Here is a 20,840-nt window from a genome sequence, read left to right as displayed (position 1 = left end):
CCAGCACTCCCAGGTCTTTTTCCACCAGGCAGCTTTCCAGCCACTGCCTCCCCAGCCTGTAGCACTGCCTGGGGTTGTTGTGACCCCAGTGCAGGACCTGGCACTTGGCCTTGTTGAACCTCACACAACTGGGCTTGACCCATCGATCCAGCCTGTCCAGATCCCTCTGCAGAGCCTTCCTGCCCTCCAGCAGATCAACACTCCCACCCAACCTGGTGTCATCTGCCAATTTACTAAGGGTGCACTTGATCTCTTCATCCAGATCATCAATGAAGATATTAAACAGGACTGGGCCCAACACTGAACCCTGGGGGACACCACTAGTGACCGGCCCCCAGCCAAATGTAATTACATTCCCCACCACTCTCTGGGCCTGGCCATCCAGACAGTCTTTACCCAGTAAGCAGCCAGTTTCTCCTGGAGAATGCTGTGGAAAATGCTGTCAAAGGCTTTACTAAAGTCCAGGTAGACAATATCCTTTCCCTCATCCACTAAGCAGATCATCTTGCTTTAGAAGATCAGGTTAGTCAAGAGGCAAGACTTGGCAATCAAGAGGAGGTCCATATTATTCCACATTATGTGAAGCTATGCTGGGCAACCAAGAAGTTGGCACTGGCATGGAACTATGAAGCCATAAGCCATCACATGTCCTGACATCAGCAATTTTGATTTAAACTGTCTCTGATGAGAGCAAGAGCCTGAGTCACTCTGTGAGCACATAAACAGGAGCAGCCCTAGATTCGGAGACAACACATCTGCAAGTGCAAGAGTGAAGCAACACTTCTCATGATCCATGTTACTGTACCAGCCAACAAGGTGCTGTTGTGGAAGTGGTTCAGTGCACAAGTGTATTGCAACATTGCCTAAAAGATCCAGCAGCAGAGCAGGAGCCTACCATTTCAGGGACCATAAAAAAGCAGAATAAAGACACAGCCCATAATATAAAGAGCTAGTATTAGCTGATCTTAACTTTTTGAAGTTTTTGTGTTTTGTTAAAAGTGTTTGCTCAAATCTTTGTGATGCTGATCCATAATTTTTATTTCATTTTACACAATTCATTTTTTATTTACCTGGGATTCACATATATTATTCCAAAAACATCTAAAAATCTGTATTAATTATGCAAGACAGACGCCAAACTTACTTGACTGCTTTGTCAAGTCAGCTTTGTATGCACAGGATTTTGCTGACAAAAGTAATTTTATTTCACTCAGGATCTAAGCTTAAAGTACAGCAGCTCCAGGGATATTTATACTGAAGCTTTGCTACAAATTCAGCAGCAGAAGGGTACTCATCTATGAAAAGCAATTTTCTGTTGACACTGGATTATAAGCTAAACTTTTTTACCTGACACTCAGACAGCCCTGAACTATGGGTACAGCAATCTTATCAAAGTATGATGGGATGAATCTTGGAAAAAATTTATTACACAGCTAGTGTTTTAATAACTTGTTGTCTTTCATCTGATCATTTGTAATAGGATAATCAATATCCACTTCCTTCCATTGACCTCACGTTTTAAATAAGTTTTCCTTATCATTACAGTAAAAAAAAAGACAAGTCATAGTTGCAGCAATCCTAATCCGGTTTGTTACATAACACTTCCAGAGTCTTGTGCAATGCAAGCCTTCCCTTCATATTCATAACATTTTGCACTACCTACCTTCTGCATTAAGATGCATGGTTTCCAGAGGTCCAATAAATGCGTATCGCATTCCCAATCCATCAGACATCACAAGGTCTAGATCAGTAGGAGATATTACTCCCTCCTAAGCAGCAAAAGGACAACAGGAAGGAAGACTGGTGAATGTTTGCTTTTAATGCAAAATTTCCCATTTTTTGTATATAATTAAAAATTAGAGAAGTCATAAAAAGTAAGGCTAGAAATATCAGTTAGATTGCAAAGAGAAACACAACTGTTTGCCAGAAATGTCCATCTATTATGCAAGCCTTCCTATGGTTCAGCATAGGCAGTCATTGATATCTCTAGGACTATTGTACTTCATAGTCCCAGAAACTGAGAATTGGAAAAGAAAGCAAGCATGACACTCTTAATGGCACATGGCCAAAAGAGTTTATATGAAATCCAAGTACTACACCAATCCTTTTAAATACAGGAGTTTTGGCTCAATGTTACATCTCCCTTCATATCCTCTTAGTTTTGGATTTTTGGGCAGAGTCCCAACTAGCAGAATGGCGGTGCAACAGTGGATAGTGCTCCTGAAGCCACCTGCAAAAAAGGCTGGGTCCAAACATGCAGGCAATGCAGTTGCCACTCCCTCCCACAAAACTCACCAAACATTAAACCTACCCAGCCCCAACCTGCCCAGGGTTCTTGAGTTCATTGCCAGCCTGGTATCTCAAGAGCTGGCAGGATAAGGAGCAAGCAAAATGAAGCATTTCTTGTGTTAAAAGTTGAGCACTGCTATTCCACCCACACATAGCACTTACAAGAAAGCCAATGTCTCCATCAGGTTGGGGCAAGCACAGAAAGGCTTGTGAAAAATGACTTACAGTTCTTTGCCTTAATAGATTTACTTGAGAATATTATTTATTATATGAGGTTGTTTTCCACCTACTAGAAAGATATGAATTAATGAAGACTTGTTCTAACCACTTTCATCAGATAAAGCTTGGTTTCAAGAACTTGTCCTCTTTATTCCCAGAGACATAAAAACATTTCCTTCTGGGTAGGAAGGTGGAAGAGATGCTGAACTGCTCCTAATTTGTCTTTTCACCCTACTCTGAGGTGCTCAGCCTTCTCAGTGACTCTTCCTTAACAAGCCCCTTTGAGCTTCAGAATACAAGTACATATATTCTATTCATCTGCTTGGCCAAAAACATACTGTTTTCTGTTAAATTTCTCTCTGTCTGAATGCCCCTTTGTATCACACAGGCATGGGCTAGAGTTACAGGCATGCAGGGCAGCTCTTCTGATCTGCAGCAGACATTGACATCTGAGCTAGACATCTAGACTCTCTTTATAATCACCAGGGAGAAAAAGGAAATCAGCATCCTAAAGCAGGCATCTAGAATAGGTAAAATGAGTTGTGTCCTAAAGGGCCTAATCCTCCTCACAGACTGAAAGATGAGTAAAGAGCTTAGATGTCACTGTCTACACTGTAGATATCCCATCTTAAAGGAGCTGAATCTCACCCACAGTGTCTTCCTGCATCCAGCATTTACATCATCCACTTCTACTTTAAAAGAAACTTATAAGCCACGAACCAACGTAACTTCTACAGCTGGCCACAGACATCGAGTTTCATCATCTCAGGCTTAAACTGAGACTTTTATAAGACAACCTCAAGCCTCAACCTGTTAGTAGGCATTGCTCCTATCAAAATCAAGCCTGTCTGAAACCCTGTTGCAGAACTCTACCTTGAAAAGGAAACACTGACATAATTATTAAGACCTATGCACCATATATGGAACACACAATTTTCCTAACAATTTCATTAGACATAAAATGGCAGGGATAAGAAAGCATTATTTTCTTCAAATTAAAGGTAAAGCACATACATGGTAAAGTAACTCATCTAGAGGCAGATAGAAAGGTCTGCATAAAGACAGGACTAAACAAAAACCTCAAACAGAATTCAGATTACAGACCAGCATCAGGGTAACTAACACAGGCACCATATGTTCTGTGAAAGCTTTTTCCCCTGACATGGCAGCACAACTTCTCTGAACAACATCAGCAAAGTCAACAAAAGTGTTCTTCTGTTGGGAGTGCTTCATCCAAACAATGAGTTGTGCTGGTAAAGCTGTGCTTGATGAGTGGTTCCCCCCTGCCCCCCTGGTTGACATGGATTTGTGGACAAAAGACTAACTACAAATTCCAGACAAGCATTTGAACCACAGCAGCAGCTAAAAACTGTAAACAATGTTAAAAGAGTTAACAGGCTCTTGAAGCACTTCAGAATCATTGCAAATGAATTTCCAAATTAATAACTTACTTTCTTTAGATACCATAGTCCTCAGCTATTACACTGACATTTGAAGACCAGGTGCCCTCAGAATCATGAGATGAGTGCTTTGCTCTTGGCCTTTTGACTATAGCTGCAATTTGATGTTTACAGCTGCTAAAAGGCAAAAGTTGTTGCTACCAGAAGGAAACCACAACAGATCCCTTCAGCTGAGGGATATAGTATTCTATACAAATGAGCTCAGCTTCTTCCTATCAAAAAAAGACCCTCCTAAAGAAAAGCTTTTTACTTCTTCTCTTCATAAATTAAAAATACATAAATGATAAACAGGTTAGACCATCCTCTCCTAGGGAATAACCCTACTCCCATTTATAATAAGGATATCATAAGTTGGTGGAATGATTCACCAGGGTGCAAGGTCAGCAAAGTGTCTTCCACAAGGATTGGTGTTTATGCTAAGAACTAAACAAGAAAGAGTTCCTATCCAGTTTCACTAAGTGTAGGTGTGAAATAATCTTCCCAAGGGGACTTTTCATCCTGGATTACCCTTCTGGTAAGCCTTTGCCTCCAGCACTTGTCAGAGGGAAGAGGAAGTATGTTAAGAGTTCACTAGAAGCTCTGACAGCTACAGAATTAAGATTTAAAATAAAATCCACCAAAATCCTCAGTGATCCCAATGGCCAGTCAAATTTCAAGATCTAGACTATCTCAGAATCCTCCACACTTCTTACGACACCATTCATATACCACAATCTCATTTTCCTAGAGATTTTTACCTTTAGTGATACGACAGGATTATCCTAATGAGTCTTTGGTACTTTATTGGTGCTTCTCCCTATGCAGGGGCCCTTTTCACTTTTCCAGAAACCCGTGGTGGTTCTGCAGTCTCCGCCTTTAGGGTCTGACCCAACCTGCTTGGTTTTAACCAGAAGTCTTTCTTTCAATCTCTGAGTCCCACCCACATTGCAACTTCTGTCACGGACTTGGTTTGCAATCATATCAAATGTAATGGCCAAAAACCCCCACAATCTTACTTTTTCCTCATTCCACCAATTCATCATGTTCTCCTACTCACTCCAGTCTGTCATAGAGTTATTTTGGACTTCACTGCCTCCTGGACCACATCCTTTCTGTCTCCAAATCTGCCACTTCCTTCTCTGTATCTCCCAAATCCAGTATTCTTTTTTTTTTTCTGATTGCCACTAATATATGCATTCTGTCTCAGCAGTACTTGTTACACCCTTCTCTTCACTATCACGTCAATCAAGTCCCTTCCATCCACACCCTGATGAGATCTTTTTCCAGTCCTGTCATTTGGAGCATATGACTTTTCTCCTATATCCCTCTACCACATCTTTCCATTTCATAATGTTTAAGAAACTTGTTGTCCTACACACTTCACACCTCCTTGCTTTGCTGGCCTTTATCTTCCTTCTTCCATGGCACCCTCAACTCACCTCGCCCTGTAAGAAACACTTAGTATCGACACTATTTTTATTTCGGTCCCTTTAAACTTCCTTTTTATGATATTCCTCATTTTATGGGGCACTGTAACTAAACGTTTAATCCCTACACCGTATCTTCAATCTTTTGGAAAAGTCCTCTGAATAACACTGTAATATAATTAACAGTAAGGAATTTGGACTTTAAAAAGTCTTGCCAGCATTTAAGGACTGCCAAGCACATCACTTGAGAAAGGAGAGGTACATAAATGAATGATTGAAGCCAATGCACCTGATTGCTGCAAAAACAAACTAAAATGGACACATAGCCAAACCATGATTTTATTCTCCAAAAGATTAACAAAAATGGAAAAGTTGCCCATTCTTTTCATGTTTTACAATGACTACAACATAAAAGAAAACCCACTTTTAAAGAAAAAAACACATTAAGACAGTATTAAAATCTTATACAGAGATAAATAGAGCACTTACACAATCCATCCTGTAAAACAGTTTTAGTATGTTCTTAAAAGCAGCTGAAACTCCTGTATTATATCAAGGTTAAAAAACTGTCATGCTCCACTTGCTATCTCTGCCACTGTATTTTATGACCTCCTTGCAAATTCCAGGTAATGCTTAGAAAAATATTTCAAAAAGGTAAGATTCACTCAGTGATCCACAGTTAAAGGGCAATTCATAGATATTCAGAGTAGGGCTTGAGACTTCTGAACTGAAGTGTTGGTGAAACTGGTTCTTATTTTCTGGATTATGTCAACCAAAATTTTACCTTCAGAACAAGACAAAGCCAATCTATTTAATTAATACCCGTTGCAACATAATCCTAAACTACTCTAGAATGTACTGGTAAAAATACAAAAGTAATAATGTCTACAGTGCACAGTGTGCTTCCCAGGCAAATAAAGGAAGTAAGCTTCTACTCCAAGAGTTAGGAACAAAATCAGACACACCAGTGACCACTGTCAATGGAGATGTGAGAAAGTAAATAAATGGTAACAGATAATAGGAGACAAAGCAGTTTGAGGTATTTTTCCTGTTACTGGCTAAAGGTTATTCTAATCATTCCAAATCGGTAATATAAAAATGTAGGGTTGATAAGAGAGGAATAAAGATCTTCAACATCTCACAGTACACCTTTTACTTTCATCATTATCAGCTTTGCAACACTTCTAGCAAAGCGCTAACAATTAAATACATAAATAAGAAACCTACATGAATGCCAGTCTCAGATAGGCTATGAGGTCCTACAGAAAGTTCTCAGATACATGACCTTAAACAGACGGGAGTGCTCCCAGTATCTGCTTTATCATGGAATAAATGAGGGGCATGAGGAGACAGAGATAACTGTACAAAAATTTCCCGCCACGAACACCTGCACTGCCCAAATGCTTGTGACTTGCAAGTCAAAGCAATCTTTGAAAAGACATCTTGTTACAAAAAGACTAACTCAGATCCAAAATGAAACATCTCTTTGCAGCACTCTTGCCTCAAAAGGAAGCACTTGCTTGAATTACATCTTTTAGACCCATAAATGAATCCATGGTCTTTGCTTCTAAGTTCTTGTGAAGTCAAACTTCGGCATCCTGTAGTCTACGTTCCTAATTATCACATGAGCAAAGTTCGCAGCATTCAACTGCTCCAAATAAGTCTTCTTTCTCCTACTTTCCTACAAATCAGATCTCAACTTCCAAGCCTATTCATTTTTTACCACTTTAACACCACACTTCCCACTCCCACATTCAGTCCAGTCCTCCATTCACAGCACTCATTTTGTGCCCAGCTGTAAAATCCCAGCCTCCCAGTGTGTGCAGCTGAGAAGCCCAGCACCTTTGGCAAAGACAAACTGTATCTCAATCCTCAGGTTTCTCATTGCTACTTTAATCACTTTGCCCTGAATTATGCTTCTCTCTGTGCTTCAGCATCCATGCCACGTGCAATTTGAGCACCGTGTGGAGTCTTGACCCTGCACCCAACGTGCTAGCAGAGCCTTACCTCAGATTTCTGGCTATGTTAAGAGCATCTCCTACTCTTGGACCCACATGGCAGAAGTCAGTGAGCCCCACACAACATTCAGCAAGCAGATATATTTACCACATTTCTTTCTATACAGCTCCACCTTCACTTCCATGCTCTGTATCACAGCCTTTCTTCCATCACATGATTCCTCACCTCATCCATCCCAACACAGCACTGCTAAAGAAAACAGAAAGACTGGCAGGTTGTCAGCTTCCCAGATAGATTTGGGAACTAAAACATATTCTGCAAGCTACTCAGCCTATTTATGATAAAATTTTCAAGATAAATGTTGTAAGTACAGCTGTACTGCATGTCTGTCCTACCACCAATGACTTTAATAGTACATTAGTAGTTCAACCAGAGAAACTTCCATTAGTTTCTTTAATGAAATAAGCTCAACTGACTGAAAAAAAAACCAAACCAAAAAACCCCCAACCAACCAAAAAAAACCACAAACCAAAAAAAATCCCACAAACAAACAAAAATCCCAGTGCTTCTTAGAGTAATGAAAACATTTGTTTGAGATGTTACCACTGGGAGTAAAACTTGATTTTTAGGAGTCTCTCAAAGACTGAGAGTTGGGGAGATTGACATTTTCAACAGTAAGAACTGAAAAGTGACTTCACAATCAGAAGTATGTTTCCCCATTTGGAAAGTGGAATTCACCAAAAGAAAATGACTTGCAATGAAAATTACTAAGTTGGCAGCACAACAGTAGAAACACACGAACTGCTCCAGGCCTGCAGCTCTCACCTATCTGCAGTGATTCTCCTCTCATCAAAGGCACTGTGCAGCCTGAAGTCACACAGCTGAAACTATACACCTTTGACAGCTGCTATTGTTCAGGCTTCTGGCACGGAAATACAGCCACCAAAGTTGTTACTGTTTAAATGTCTATATGCCTGAAACACAGTAAAATTATACAAGAACAAAACAACTTGGAAACTTTGATTTACAACAAAAGCAACTTTCTTTATCTGGCAGTCCTTCAAGCACTACTTTATTACTATTCACATAACCACCACTCCCAGAAAAGCATCCATGCAGGTTCATACTAAAGGTTTGCCTCAGCTCAGTACCTCCTTTCCAACAGCAGCCCATGAAGTGTTCTTACACTCCTTCCACAGCAAGACCAAACAGAGAATGATACTTTCACTGCCATGTACTGTATTGCCTCAGCTCCCAACAGTCCAGTCTTTGAGACTTTGATGCTGGAGTTTGCTTCTGCACAGTACAACATGAATGTGTCTAAATGATCCCTGGACCCATTCAATTTTTTACCATCCTAGGTTACTACGGCACTGGCTTCCACAACCGAGTTTATGCCCTCAGAGATGTGAAAGAATCCTGTTAGATTTTTGAGGCATTACCTGAATGCCTGTGCTGACCAAGGGTATTGTATCAATGTGCCTACACATTACCAGCCTTATTGGTCCACAGTTTCCCATCAACTCTTTGAATTCTTATAAAAGAAGTAAAGATTAACTTCCATTTTTGCAATATTGTGCTAGATAGTGTATAAAAAGGTGCTTAAATTAGTGTTTAATCAACTTCATATTTCAGTTTTGTGATCTTCAGATAAGTTCAGTTTCTCCTCCACAGTCTGTCATTACTCACTCTTTCCTCCTTCAAAAATCTTGTTCCCATCATGACTTATTTTATATCAGATCTCTTCCTTTCAAGGAAAGGTTACACTGTGGGAACCTCTCTAACAGTGAATGTTGCAGTTGAGCTAGCTTTTTCCTCATGAACTTAACCTTCCTTGCTCACAATTTTTTGTAGTTGTTTTTACATTTTTATTCTCAAAGATATTTTTTCACCAGTGTTTTTATGGTTTCAAAAATAATTTAGAGGCTAATTCAGATAGGGCCAGACTCATCAGTGGTGCCCAGCAACAGGACAAGGGGCAACAGGCACAAACTATAAACTCAGAAAGTTACATCTGAATAGGAAGGAAAAAACTCTTTACTTAGAGGGTCACAGAGCACTGGAGCAGGCTGCCCAATGAGGCCATGGAGTATTCTCCTCTGAAGTTATTCAAAACCCACCTAGACATGATCCTGTGCAACGTGCTGTAGGTACGGGGGTGGAACTAGATGACCTCCAGAGGTCCCTCCCAACCACAACTATTCTGTGATTCTATGTTACTGTCTTTTCTATCCTATGTTTTCCAACATGCTACAAGGCTACAGCTTTCTGAAGGGGTTTTTCTTATCATAAACCTGAGACTTTGTATTAAAAGTTTAACAATAGAAGCCATTTTTGAAATTTAAATAAATTCTCCAGTAGGAGATCAGTTCCTTCCTCACAACACTGTTTTACTTATTGTTATTCACCACCTCCTTTATATTGTTGTATTATGTTGCTAGTGAAAACCAACTACAGGTAAGCAAAATCAGCAATTATGTTTAAATACTTCTTTGGAAAAAGGGTTGCTTTGTTTACAATAATATGACCCTGGCTTTAAGATCTTTACTTGTATTTGTGTGCATGGTTGTTTTAATCAGCTTGAAAAATCAAAACAAAAATAAGTCCTATTAAAGCCCAGTTGAAACTCTTCTCAACAGAATAGCAACAGACATAACTCAGCTCCTGCTGATGAAAGATCAGACTTTTCAGCACAGAACAGGTAACTGTGGGAAAAGCTGAAGGGACACAAACAAATGATTCTCAGTTAGAAGTCTGAATGGGCAGGAGGAGGAGAAATCTGTCTCAAGTAACAGTTAAATCTATGAGTACAGTTCCTGAAAGGCCAAAGAGAAAACCATTTAAAGTATTTTCATGACCGCTGTACAGCAGGCCAACAACACTAGAAAAAAAACCAAACAGGAAATGATGAGAAGCCTACAAAAAAGAAAAATCAGTATTTTGATTCCTGTGCTTTTAAGATTATTCTTTTGATTGCCCTGAAAATAACAGTATTCTGAAAAAAGAAAGCAGGATAAAGAATAATTGTTATGATCATCTATGACCTTGTTTTTGTCACTTTGGTTTTTATAACTGGCATCACTTCTTACTGGGTTTAATTTACATTTAAATACACATTTTATGTTCATAAGGGACAGTTGAACAAAGATGACACAAACCTAAAGGACATTTAAATATACAATCTCACTTATCACATCTACAGAACTGACCAAGTACTGGAAAAAAAAAGATATACATACACCCACAAGTCTCCAAGCTTCACTTATCACTGCATACTGCAGTCGATTCAGAACAAACCCCTCAATTTCTCTGTTTAGTTTGACAGGAGACTGACCAATCTTCTTCATCAGGGCGTATGTTCTCTCTGTAGTAGAAGGATCTGTTTCTGGATGAGGAACAATTTCAACCAATGGCACAAAGTAAGGTGGATTTACCTCAAGAAGAAACACAAAAGAAGAACATCAGCCATCAACAGAACAAGTTAATATAAAGCATCTTTATACCCAGCACTAGCTTGCATAATTTCCAGTGAACACAGTAAGCCTGATATTCAGACCTTGAAAGACTTCACCAATCAAATAAAAGCTGGTGCATTAATTCAAATTAAAAGAAATAATTAAACTTGTACTAAATCAAACTCTGTTTAATCCCAGCAAAATTCATGGAGCTCCACCGGAGATGATGGCACTCAAACAGTACTAGAAGACTCTATTCCGAGGACTTTATTGAGGAACTGTTTGCTCAATACTCAGACTGCTTGTTGTTCTAAGACATATGGTCACCACCTGTCTTTCCAAATTAAGCAAGGCATTTCCTTTTAGACAGTCAGGAACTTTATAACAAAAGCATTGCTAAACACCACCTGTAAGATGCAACACTTAACAGATAAGCTGCTACTGGCCCAAGCCTGTAAATATATGCTAAACACAGTAAAAGATATCACATAAAACATACTTTAAGAATGTTGCAGAACAGGTTACCTTCAAACACTGTACTTAGAAAAAAATAAATTACCTCTCCCTGACTCGTCCCAAATGTAATTTCTCATCAAGTCAAGACCTTTGTGTAATGTATTTTTGAAGTAAAAACCAAAAAGTCCTAAAGAACATCCTGGAAACAGCTAAAAGTTCTTCAGGTCATAGTGTTACAGATGGTAATGCTGCATGCATGCTCTTCCCAAAGAGCCTAACTGTCCTTCAGCTGTACTCTTAAAGGTATTAAATTCAGCCTTCCATCTAGTTCCAGGCAATAGAAGGAGCTAACATATAATAAATTACTACCAGGAATAACACTGACATTCAAAGGATGGTAATTAAGTACTGATTCTTTCATCATACTCCCTTATAGTCAACTACTCTTAACTGTGCTCCTGTAAATGCAAGTACGGGATTTAATCACAACAATGTGCAAGCAACCTTTCCTCTCTGCATGTTCTCTCCTTTCAGTATTTACATGGTTCCCTTTCCTGCAGGGTCTGACCAACACATAATCTGATGTATGGTACATCTGCTGTAACTACTGATGTAACACACTTCATTCCCTTTGGAGGGCCTCGTGTCCCAACACAGCCTGTCTCACATCATTCCCTCTGGCAGTGCCACCACCAACACTGAGAACAGTGTGGTGGATGGACACCATTCAGCAGTGCCAGGCAATTGAGCAAGACCCAAAACACTGCAAGCACCAAGACATTCTCTGAGGCTTTTCTAACCCTTAAGTATATCACAGGTTCCAATCAGAAAGAGAAGTTAGCTGTTGAGAGAGACCGAGGCTATGAAAAATTTCTTCAAAGATTAGTGCTGACAGTGATCCTATTGAAATATTCCATTTCATGAATTTGGCACTGGGAGTATATGGGTGTGTTCGTGAGCACACTGAGGAGACATAGGAAGACAATGTTTTAGGAGTGAGATAATAGATATTGATAAAAACAGAAAGTGGTAGAACATAGATGAAATAGGGAATGGGGGAAAGTTTCTAAAAATGCGAAGTATTTCAGGGAACAGAAGGTCACCTTAGTCTAACAAAGTGACAGCTAAGAAAGGAGATGACAAAGAAAACACTGAAAATAATTAAGTTATACAAAAGCTGCCAACAAACATAAATATTAATTTTAATGGACCAGTAATCAGATTGGAACAAAAATTAGAAGACACAATTTCTAACAGGAGTAGTGGAATTAAAAAAATAATCTGAGAATTTAATACAGTTTTAAAGTTATTTGATTACAGGGCTTCCTGTACAACAGGGGACTTCACTCAATGGCACACTCTCCTCTAGCTCCATATTTCTAGTTGTGTGACTTAGCAGGCATATGCATCCCATGAGAAGAGAACCACTCTGCAGCAGACCTCTCCTGATCCACTGCCTGAAACTGCTATCAGAGAACAGCTGTACCTGTTTTCTATTGTAACGTTAAGTATTGTGTGCATTTCTATCATACAGCTGTGCTATGGGATTTTTTTTTTTTCTAACTACTGAACCATGTTAAGCAAAGGGATGAGCTGCTTCTGCCCTTTGGGCACTTCATTTCATTTAACCTCAACACCCTCACCCGTGCCAGAGGCTCTGCAACTTTAGCTTTTAATTTTTCTGGTATATCAAATTGCACACTTGTTTTCAGTGTCTGGCAGAGCTGCTTGCTTCCTGCAGCCACCAAATCCTACTATTGTGTTCAAGATCTTAGTAAAAAACAACACAAAACAAAAAAAACCCCACCCAAAGCCCACAACTACTACAAGCAAGCATGTTTCCTGATGCAGAGGCAGAAAGGCCCCTGGAAGTACACTGGTTTACAGCTTCTTCAGTGCACTCAGTACAGCTGAGTAAAGCTGAGATTACTAAGAAAATAGTCTGAGTTGGACTGCAAAGCCATTTTGGAACAATTCGACATTTTAAGGTACTCCGGAGCGTTTGCTTTGTAAAAAGACATATATCCTTACAACAGCAACACAGAAAATGTTTACGCAGAGACTAACTACCTTTCAAGGTCTGATAAAACTTGGTTTCAGGAGTGACTCCTATAAGACTGCAGTTCAGACTAAACAAAGTTAACTGGTACAGACCAACTTGGGAAAACAGTAAGACAGAGAACAGTAAAATCAAAGACTGACAAATAGTCAGGCAGCCAGGAACTGGTTAAATAAAAGAAATCGTATAGTTACTTAATATAGAAACGTTAAAGAGATATTATCTCTTCTCTTGCACTAGAGAAAACTACAACCCTGGAAATAAGAGACAAGGAACTACTGAATTTTAGACTGGAGAAAGGCTAGATCTAGGCACAGATACATACTTTGACATTTGATTTTTTTTTTTCTAGTCAAAAGGGATTGAAAACTAATTATATAGAAACAAACAAAACCAAGCCTTTTGTTCCCCTTGCCACCCAGTCACCGCAAGGCACAGTGGTGGTGGTGGTGAAGTGTCAGAAAGGGACTGACCAAATGCTTTGACACTACAGTGTTAGGCTACAGGTAGCTGTAGAGACAAAGTAATGCTGTATTTTTGTATTCTTGAGCATGCCCAGGGAATTGACATTTACTTTACACTCTGAGGAGTGCCCTGGAGAGACATCATACAGTTACCAAATTGCAGAGACCAGAGCAGTACCTTTCTTCATGACAACAGTCCTCTTAACTGATCAGCTGACCACCAGACTAACATTGGGTTAACAAATTCATTAGCTTATTGAGTAGTGGAAAACAGAAGCGGTAAGAACCCCAGTGATCAAGACAAAATGCTCTTCCATGCTGAGGAGAGATGTGACAAACTGATGTCTGGCAGTTCCAAACAGATCTCTACAGAAACTCACAAGTGCCTTTGACCACTTTGAGGTACTGCTGCAACCTCTAGTCATTCCATTTTTGCATCACTGCCCTGTTCCAGTTGGTCATAAAGAATGCAAGTTCAGCTCCAAGTCCAATTTGTTCCATTTCATCATTCCTTAATTCCTTTTTCAGGTATACTGCTTCTGCATCACAAGTGTGAAGAAACTGGAGTCTAAATTTCCCATCTTTTATCAATACTGCCTGACAAGCACATGCAGCTCAGTGTTTGGATTCTTACTGTTACCCAGCAGAAGCTGAAAAAGGATACTAGAAAAGACTAACAATGACACAAGAAGAAAGTAGCAATGTTATGAGTTGTACCCAAAACATAGAATTCCTACATTCTGAAAGCCAGTAGTTTCAGAAACACACAACAATATGAGCACACACAGAACATATCTTGAGCCAACAATATGCAACATGCTACATCCTCTCAATTTAGTAGATTAGTGCTGCTTCTCACAGAATAACCAAACTACAGCTTTTTTGAAAAGTTGGCCCCATGCACACCAACAATGGCACACAAGAGCCCCAAATACCCTTCTGTGCCTTTCAGTCTGCAGGAAAGAGTTTGGGATGCAGTTTACACAAAAAAGAAACATGCCATCATACTTACAGGATGCGATACGATGCACTGCTTAACGTGTTTAAGGCCAGTGAACAATTTGCTGGGTAAGAGACAAGAGGTCGAGCTGCTCAAGATAACACTGTCACCCACAATAAGATCCAACTGACCAAAAATCTTCTTTTTCAGTTCCAGGTTCTCTGGAGTACATTCCTGGAATAAAAACAAAAAACAGTATTAGAAGTCATGTAGTTCAATAGTATCTAGCCGTACATTTCAGACTTCATTGATCCCATGCTGACACCTAGGAATTCAGCACAAACCACCTATTTTAATCAACCTAGATATACCAGTGAGCAATATACCATCGACACAAAAATATCTTCCCACAGTTTAAGAAATGGAAAGCCCAGGAGTTTATGTACAGCAGAAGATGAACCACCACACCCCACAGGAGATTTAACACAAAAGAAAAGATTCTGCTTTATCTAAAATACAGACTCACACAGGGAAATAACACAATACAGAGGATTAAGACCTGGTCTCCACTTTTTTTTTTTTTTTAAGAGAATCTCACATGATAGAAGTCAATATTCTCTCTCAGACAAGATGGAAATGAACAGGTGTATCTCAAAAGAAGACAAACTTACAATCTCCAGAACTATGGCAGGAGATTCCAAGGTACAGCTCTGCAACCTGTACTTAAGCAATTCCTAGAGTTGCAATTAATGACGATACTTAAGCATTTTTAAGTGTGAGGGTCACTGAGAAAGATTTCTGAAGTAGAATGGACGCTATCAAAACTTTTCTCAAAGCTACTGAGTATGTTCAGCTCTACATTACAGTGTGGAATTTCATATGTATGAGCCAAGAGCCACAATCTACAGTCATTAGATTTCCAAAGTTATATCCTTCTGCCTGAAGGAGAGCATGCAAAGATCCACCAGTCTGGGAGGAGAAAGACATGGGATAATAACTACAGTGGATCCCACAAGCAACAGAAAAGTCTTTGGTCTTCAAGAAGAAAATGGAGGAACAAGGCCAGCTTGTTTTCTAGGGTTTTTGGAAGAGTTAAAAAAAATCCAAACAGGATCCCAACGCTGCAAAACCTCAGCTTTTCCCTTAAAACACACTGAAAATATCTGCACTTTTCTAACTCTAACTTTCTCTCACTTGTCAGTACTTTGTTCTGTCCCTCCTGTTATGCTGAACGATACATGGCAGGGTTAGGAAAAAAGGCTACCCATTTAACATAATCCAAAATTTACGTTTAGTATCTGCAGCTTCAGACAGACTCTGTGGCAGGGAAGGCCCGGGGCCAGAGTTTTTAAACCAATAAATGGGTTAAAAGTAATTTGAAGACTTAAAAAATAAGTTGCATGGAACAGTACTAAAGGTTCCATGATGCAGAAGAGACAAACAGGGTCATTTAAGAACTCCAGATAGAGCCCAAAGTATTAGACGGCCTTATCAAAACAAAATGATACTCTGCTCATAGTTCCAGAATCCCTGCTTGTTGGTTAGGTTTAAATAGTTTCTTTTAGTGAAGCCAAAGATGACGAGAACTCTGCAGATACTGTTCAAGCTAATAAAAGAGCTGCTCTGAATAGGTTTGTGAACTTGAAACTCTAAGCCTGCTCTCACATCAGATGATAATCAAAAAGGCAAACTCAAATCTGCTGGAAACTCAAACCTGCCACGGTTACATAAGGTTTCTGAATGGGCCATTTGCTTGGAGTTTCTTGTATAGTGTCACAATTGTATTCAGGTTGTTGGACCACTGCAATAAAGTTTCTGTTCTCAAGCATGCAATTATATTCTCAGAGACACCAATTCCCTGAAGAACAGGGGGAAAATTAAGATCTAAACAATCCATTAAACAGGAACCTCACTTGCTGTCAGTTATGGAGCCTGGAGAGGTCTGAAGCGATTCTGTTTACCCTGAGAAAGAGAAGATCAAACAGAGAGCAGATAAGATATAGGTTTAAAGCTACCACAGCTTCTCTCAAAGAATCAGTGCAAAAAGGTTAGCATGCACCACTACGCATTTTAAGTGACACTGTATATTTCTGTGCCCTTTTCTTAGGGAAGATCATACTTCTCATTTGCAGTGAACAGTACACCTTTATTCCAAGGCCTGGTCACCTAAACAAGGTTGCTATAAATCTGACTTCCAATTTAAACTTTATTAGACATCTCTTAACAGCCCGATCAAAACACGACAGCTGTTAATTTTTAAAACCCATCTCCTGGAAGTGTTGTATTGAATTAAAGGCTTAAAGGTAATAGGAATTACACTATCCAAATATATGTTCAGAGAACATACAGCAGCTACTTGAACCACTTTATGAACTCTTAAAGAGCTCCGCAAGATAAATATATGCTAGACTCCCTCCCTAGCTAACTGATATACCACATGGTGATTGAGGTCTAGTTGCCCCTAATCAAGAAGCTGCACTCACATGACACAACCCCTGAAATGCCAGGAAAGCCAGTGAGTTTTATCTGTTTAAATCAAGTCTCACATGGAGAGTCAGTGAGTTTTATCTGTTTAAATCCAGTGTCTCTGTGTTTTTGCATAGGCCTTTCTCACCATGCTATCCACCATCTGTGCTCCCACATGCATCCATGCTCATCTAAATGCACAACTTCATTTTCCTATATTTAAATGCTGGCATCTACCCAGATTCTTCCCATCCATTCTCAAACATGCCAAGGTAGCAAATCCTCTGTACCTTCTAGAAAAACACTCCCCAAAACACTACCTTGCAAAATACCTTTTCCTTATACTATCAATGAGAATTGCTGCTGAGCAACTTATTAGTACTGGGAGGCAAAAGGAACAGAATATGGCCTGAAGCAAAGTCCTGCAACACAGTGGTACGGTCCTAAAATAAGTAAACATCCTACACAAGCAGCATAAGATGGCAGTATAAGATGAAAGCCAGATACTTAGACTAGCATGCAGAAGGTCAAAGATTAGCAACCAGTCAGCAACAAGCAAGCCACTTTCCGTAACATCATCTGGAGACGCTGTCACACAGAGCAGCATCAAGCTTTCCCAATAACGAGTATGGAGTCTGATGGTAGTCACCAGCATAAGGAATTGCTGAATAAAGAAGTCTGAAAGCTACAGTTGCACAATAATGAATTCCTACCTCCTGACTAGATGCTGTCTGCTGCAAATTCAAAACATAAGCAAGTGCTTCTTCCCTGGCAATCTTAATATGAAGATTTATGATAATATACATTCCTGCAAGCAAAGATAAATCTGTCTTGAGCTCTCCTAGACCCCTCTTCATTCCAGGAGTGTATCCCATACCATGGGATTCTTCCAAGTAGATTCTGGCCCAACAAGCCAAAGTTGTCTCTCGTGAAGTCTAGAGCTGTAACCCCAGTTTTTGTCTTGCTTCTCCTCCCAGGATCCTCAACTTCACCATCTCATGGCCACTATAGTCAAGACTTCCCCCTGATCTTCACATCTCCAACCAGCTCTTCACTGTTTGTGAGGTCCAGCACAACATGTCCCCTCTTCTACTCCTCAACCACCTGTGTTGAAGTTACCATTAATGCATTCCAGAATCCTTCTGAATTCTTTGTGCTCTCCTGTACTGTCCCTCCAGTAGATACTGATCTTGCTGAAGCCCCACCATGAAGACATGGGCCTGTGAATGTGAAGCTTCTGAAGAAGGCCTTTTCTTCCTGGTCAAGTGGTCTGTAGCAGATGTCTACCACAAAGTCTCCCATACTGGTGGTCCTGATAATCTTGACCCATAAGCTCTCAATTGGCTCCTCAATCACACCAGGGGAGAGCAAGAAATACTGTATTCCCCTCCCACAGCTATTCCCCTCCTACCCTCATCTTGTACCACCTAACCCCAAGAGTTCCATTTCACTGCCATGCTGCAGCTGCTACAGCAAGGGCACCCTGTGCCCTTGCCCAACCATAACTGAGGTAGAAAATTATTTTCTAGAGTTCTGAGACTTCCCTTTTCCCAGTAAATTCAACAAGGTTTTAAGGAGCAGGTAAACTGTTTAGGAGCCATAACTACTTTGACTGCAACAAGAATGCTCCTCATCTTGTGCAGATAAGTGAGGATGTCCAAACATGCCACAAGCCCCTGCTCTGTTTACACACATATAAAACTTAGAGCATTTTAAGGAGCCTCAGCTTGTCAGTGCTGTGATTCAGCTGAAATTTTTAAGGCCTCCTGTAGAACAGCTTCCAGAGTCAAGTGACAGCAATTCTCTCCTCTCACAGAATGAGGCCGTAGCAGCAGCTTTCAAAGCACAGAACTATCCTACAAGCTGGACCCAGACTGTCAGTACTCCTGCAACAGGAACCACATTATGTCCAGCTTTTTGTGGGAATAAAAAGAACTTCACAGCATTAAGAGACAGAGTTCTGCATCTCAGAAAAGGAGCTTTTCTGAAAGCTTGGTGCCTAATACATTTCTACAAACACTTCCATTATCTTCTATAGTTATAATCCACTAGGAAAAGAACTTCACAGAGAAGAGAGGCATAATTGTTTTATTTTCAATCTAACAAGCCACTTGAGAATGTTTTATTTCTAAAACAAAGCCTGATAAACATAAACCTACAAAAAGCTTTGGCCTGTGGATTTTTATACATATAACCTGAATGCTGTTTAAGACAGACATTAAAAATCCCTGAAAAGGAGACCTGCAAATTTAATGAAATGGAGATTTCAAATCACTATCTATAGATAGCAACTGTACAGTCAAATACAACTATTCCGTAGAATTTTACTGCATCTAAATAATATAATAAAGGATTCTTGTAAAAGCCTCTTTGGAAGAAGTATATATGCTAAAATAAGGTCTCTGCAAATTAAACTCTACAATTTGAGAACCAGTTCTGTTTCCCCCAATATCACTGGCAAAGTTGAGGTTACTGAAGTTACCAAAGCAAGATTCCATCTATTTGCTCCATCTTGCATACAGACCGCTGTGTTTCAGTCACCATTTTATTGAATCCACATCAAATTATATTTTAAGAAAAAGAGCATTTAAAATGCTCACTACTATCATTAGTATTTCAGTCCTAATGATTATTATTTCTCTTTAGGTTTTTATGTTGACATAGTAGCTTGTTCTGTTCCTGCACAGTTTAGGTCTGTATTTCCATTCTGGAACAGTGAAGGTGCACCTTCTATTAAGGAAACTTGAGCATTTTTCTATTGTATTCCATGTCAGACACTAAAGTGCACTATAGTCAGTAAACAAGAGTCACACACGTGAACCTGGGAAACTACACCACCTGCAATTAAAAAATGTGACATTTTGACAGCAGAGACTGGGAGTTCACCTAGTGAAACAAGCAGAGACATAAAACTGTATTTATAAGATCAGAACAAATTATTATATCACTGTATCAATTTTGCTTCTGATATTATTGTTAACCATTAGAACTTACCTCAATTTTTTTTTTTTTTCATACATTGAATAGGGCTGGTAATTTCACAAAATTCAGAATCATTACATATTTTAAATGCAAATACTTGAAATCAAGTATTTTCAACTTTTCCATCATGCTCCCCTCAAAAATAGTTTTAGATGCATATTTTGAGGCTCTTTAGGAATGGATAGTATGTGGATCTAACAGTATACCAAGACATTAATTAAGACAAGGTGACAAACAAAAATTCATTATTTCAAACTTCAAAGATGGTGAAGGCAACACATATTTACTTCAGTCTCTTTTTGTAAAGTGTTGCTTTCCTTTTTTATCCTTGAGGATAAAAGCAGGGCCAGCAGCTGAGTAGGAGGCACACACAGATTTGCATGGCTTTGGGATGAGACACACACAGAGCTGTTATTGAAGGAGGCCCCAGGCTGTTGCAGACCTTTCAGTGCAGTGTCAGGATTTTGATCAGTCAAAATGAGGAAGAAGAAGGAAAAAAACAAACCAAAACAAACCACCACAAAACCCCTGAAACACTTGGATGTGATGCAGAAAACCAACCCAGTGGGATACACAGAGGGGAACAGGAGCTCATCAGGCTGTCTGCTCCTTTCCCACAGCAGATACTCATTCCACTATGCGGGTACACAACTTCCTCCAAGATGGTTTCAAGCCCATGAACAAA

At 39.6% G+C, this 20,840-nt stretch overlaps 1 protein-coding gene across 1 annotated transcript in view; it reads right to left on the bottom strand.

Annotated features, from left to right (window-relative positions):
• The window catches only part of CRYL1 (crystallin lambda 1), a 55,461-nt gene that overhangs the window by 21,343 nt on the left and 13,278 nt on the right, over positions 1 to 20,840 (bottom strand). Inside the window, exons 3-5 of the mRNA XM_008630993.2 lie at positions 14,780 to 14,941; positions 10,573 to 10,767; positions 1,664 to 1,769 (exon numbers count right to left, since the gene is read on the bottom strand). Coding sequence (XP_008629215.1) covers positions 1,664 to 1,769; positions 10,573 to 10,767; positions 14,780 to 14,941 — 463 coding nt within the window. The remainder of the gene's footprint in view (positions 1 to 1,663; positions 1,770 to 10,572; positions 10,768 to 14,779; positions 14,942 to 20,840) is intronic.

The sequence above is a fragment of the Corvus brachyrhynchos genome, unplaced genomic scaffold (genome assembly GCF_000691975.1).
Source record: "Corvus brachyrhynchos isolate BGI_N302 unplaced genomic scaffold, ASM69197v1 scaffold363, whole genome shotgun sequence".
Classification (NCBI taxonomy): Eukaryota; Metazoa; Chordata; class Aves; order Passeriformes; family Corvidae; genus Corvus; species Corvus brachyrhynchos.
The sequence above is the reverse complement of the archived record's forward strand: the minus strand, read 5'-3'. Positions and strand labels throughout refer to the sequence as shown.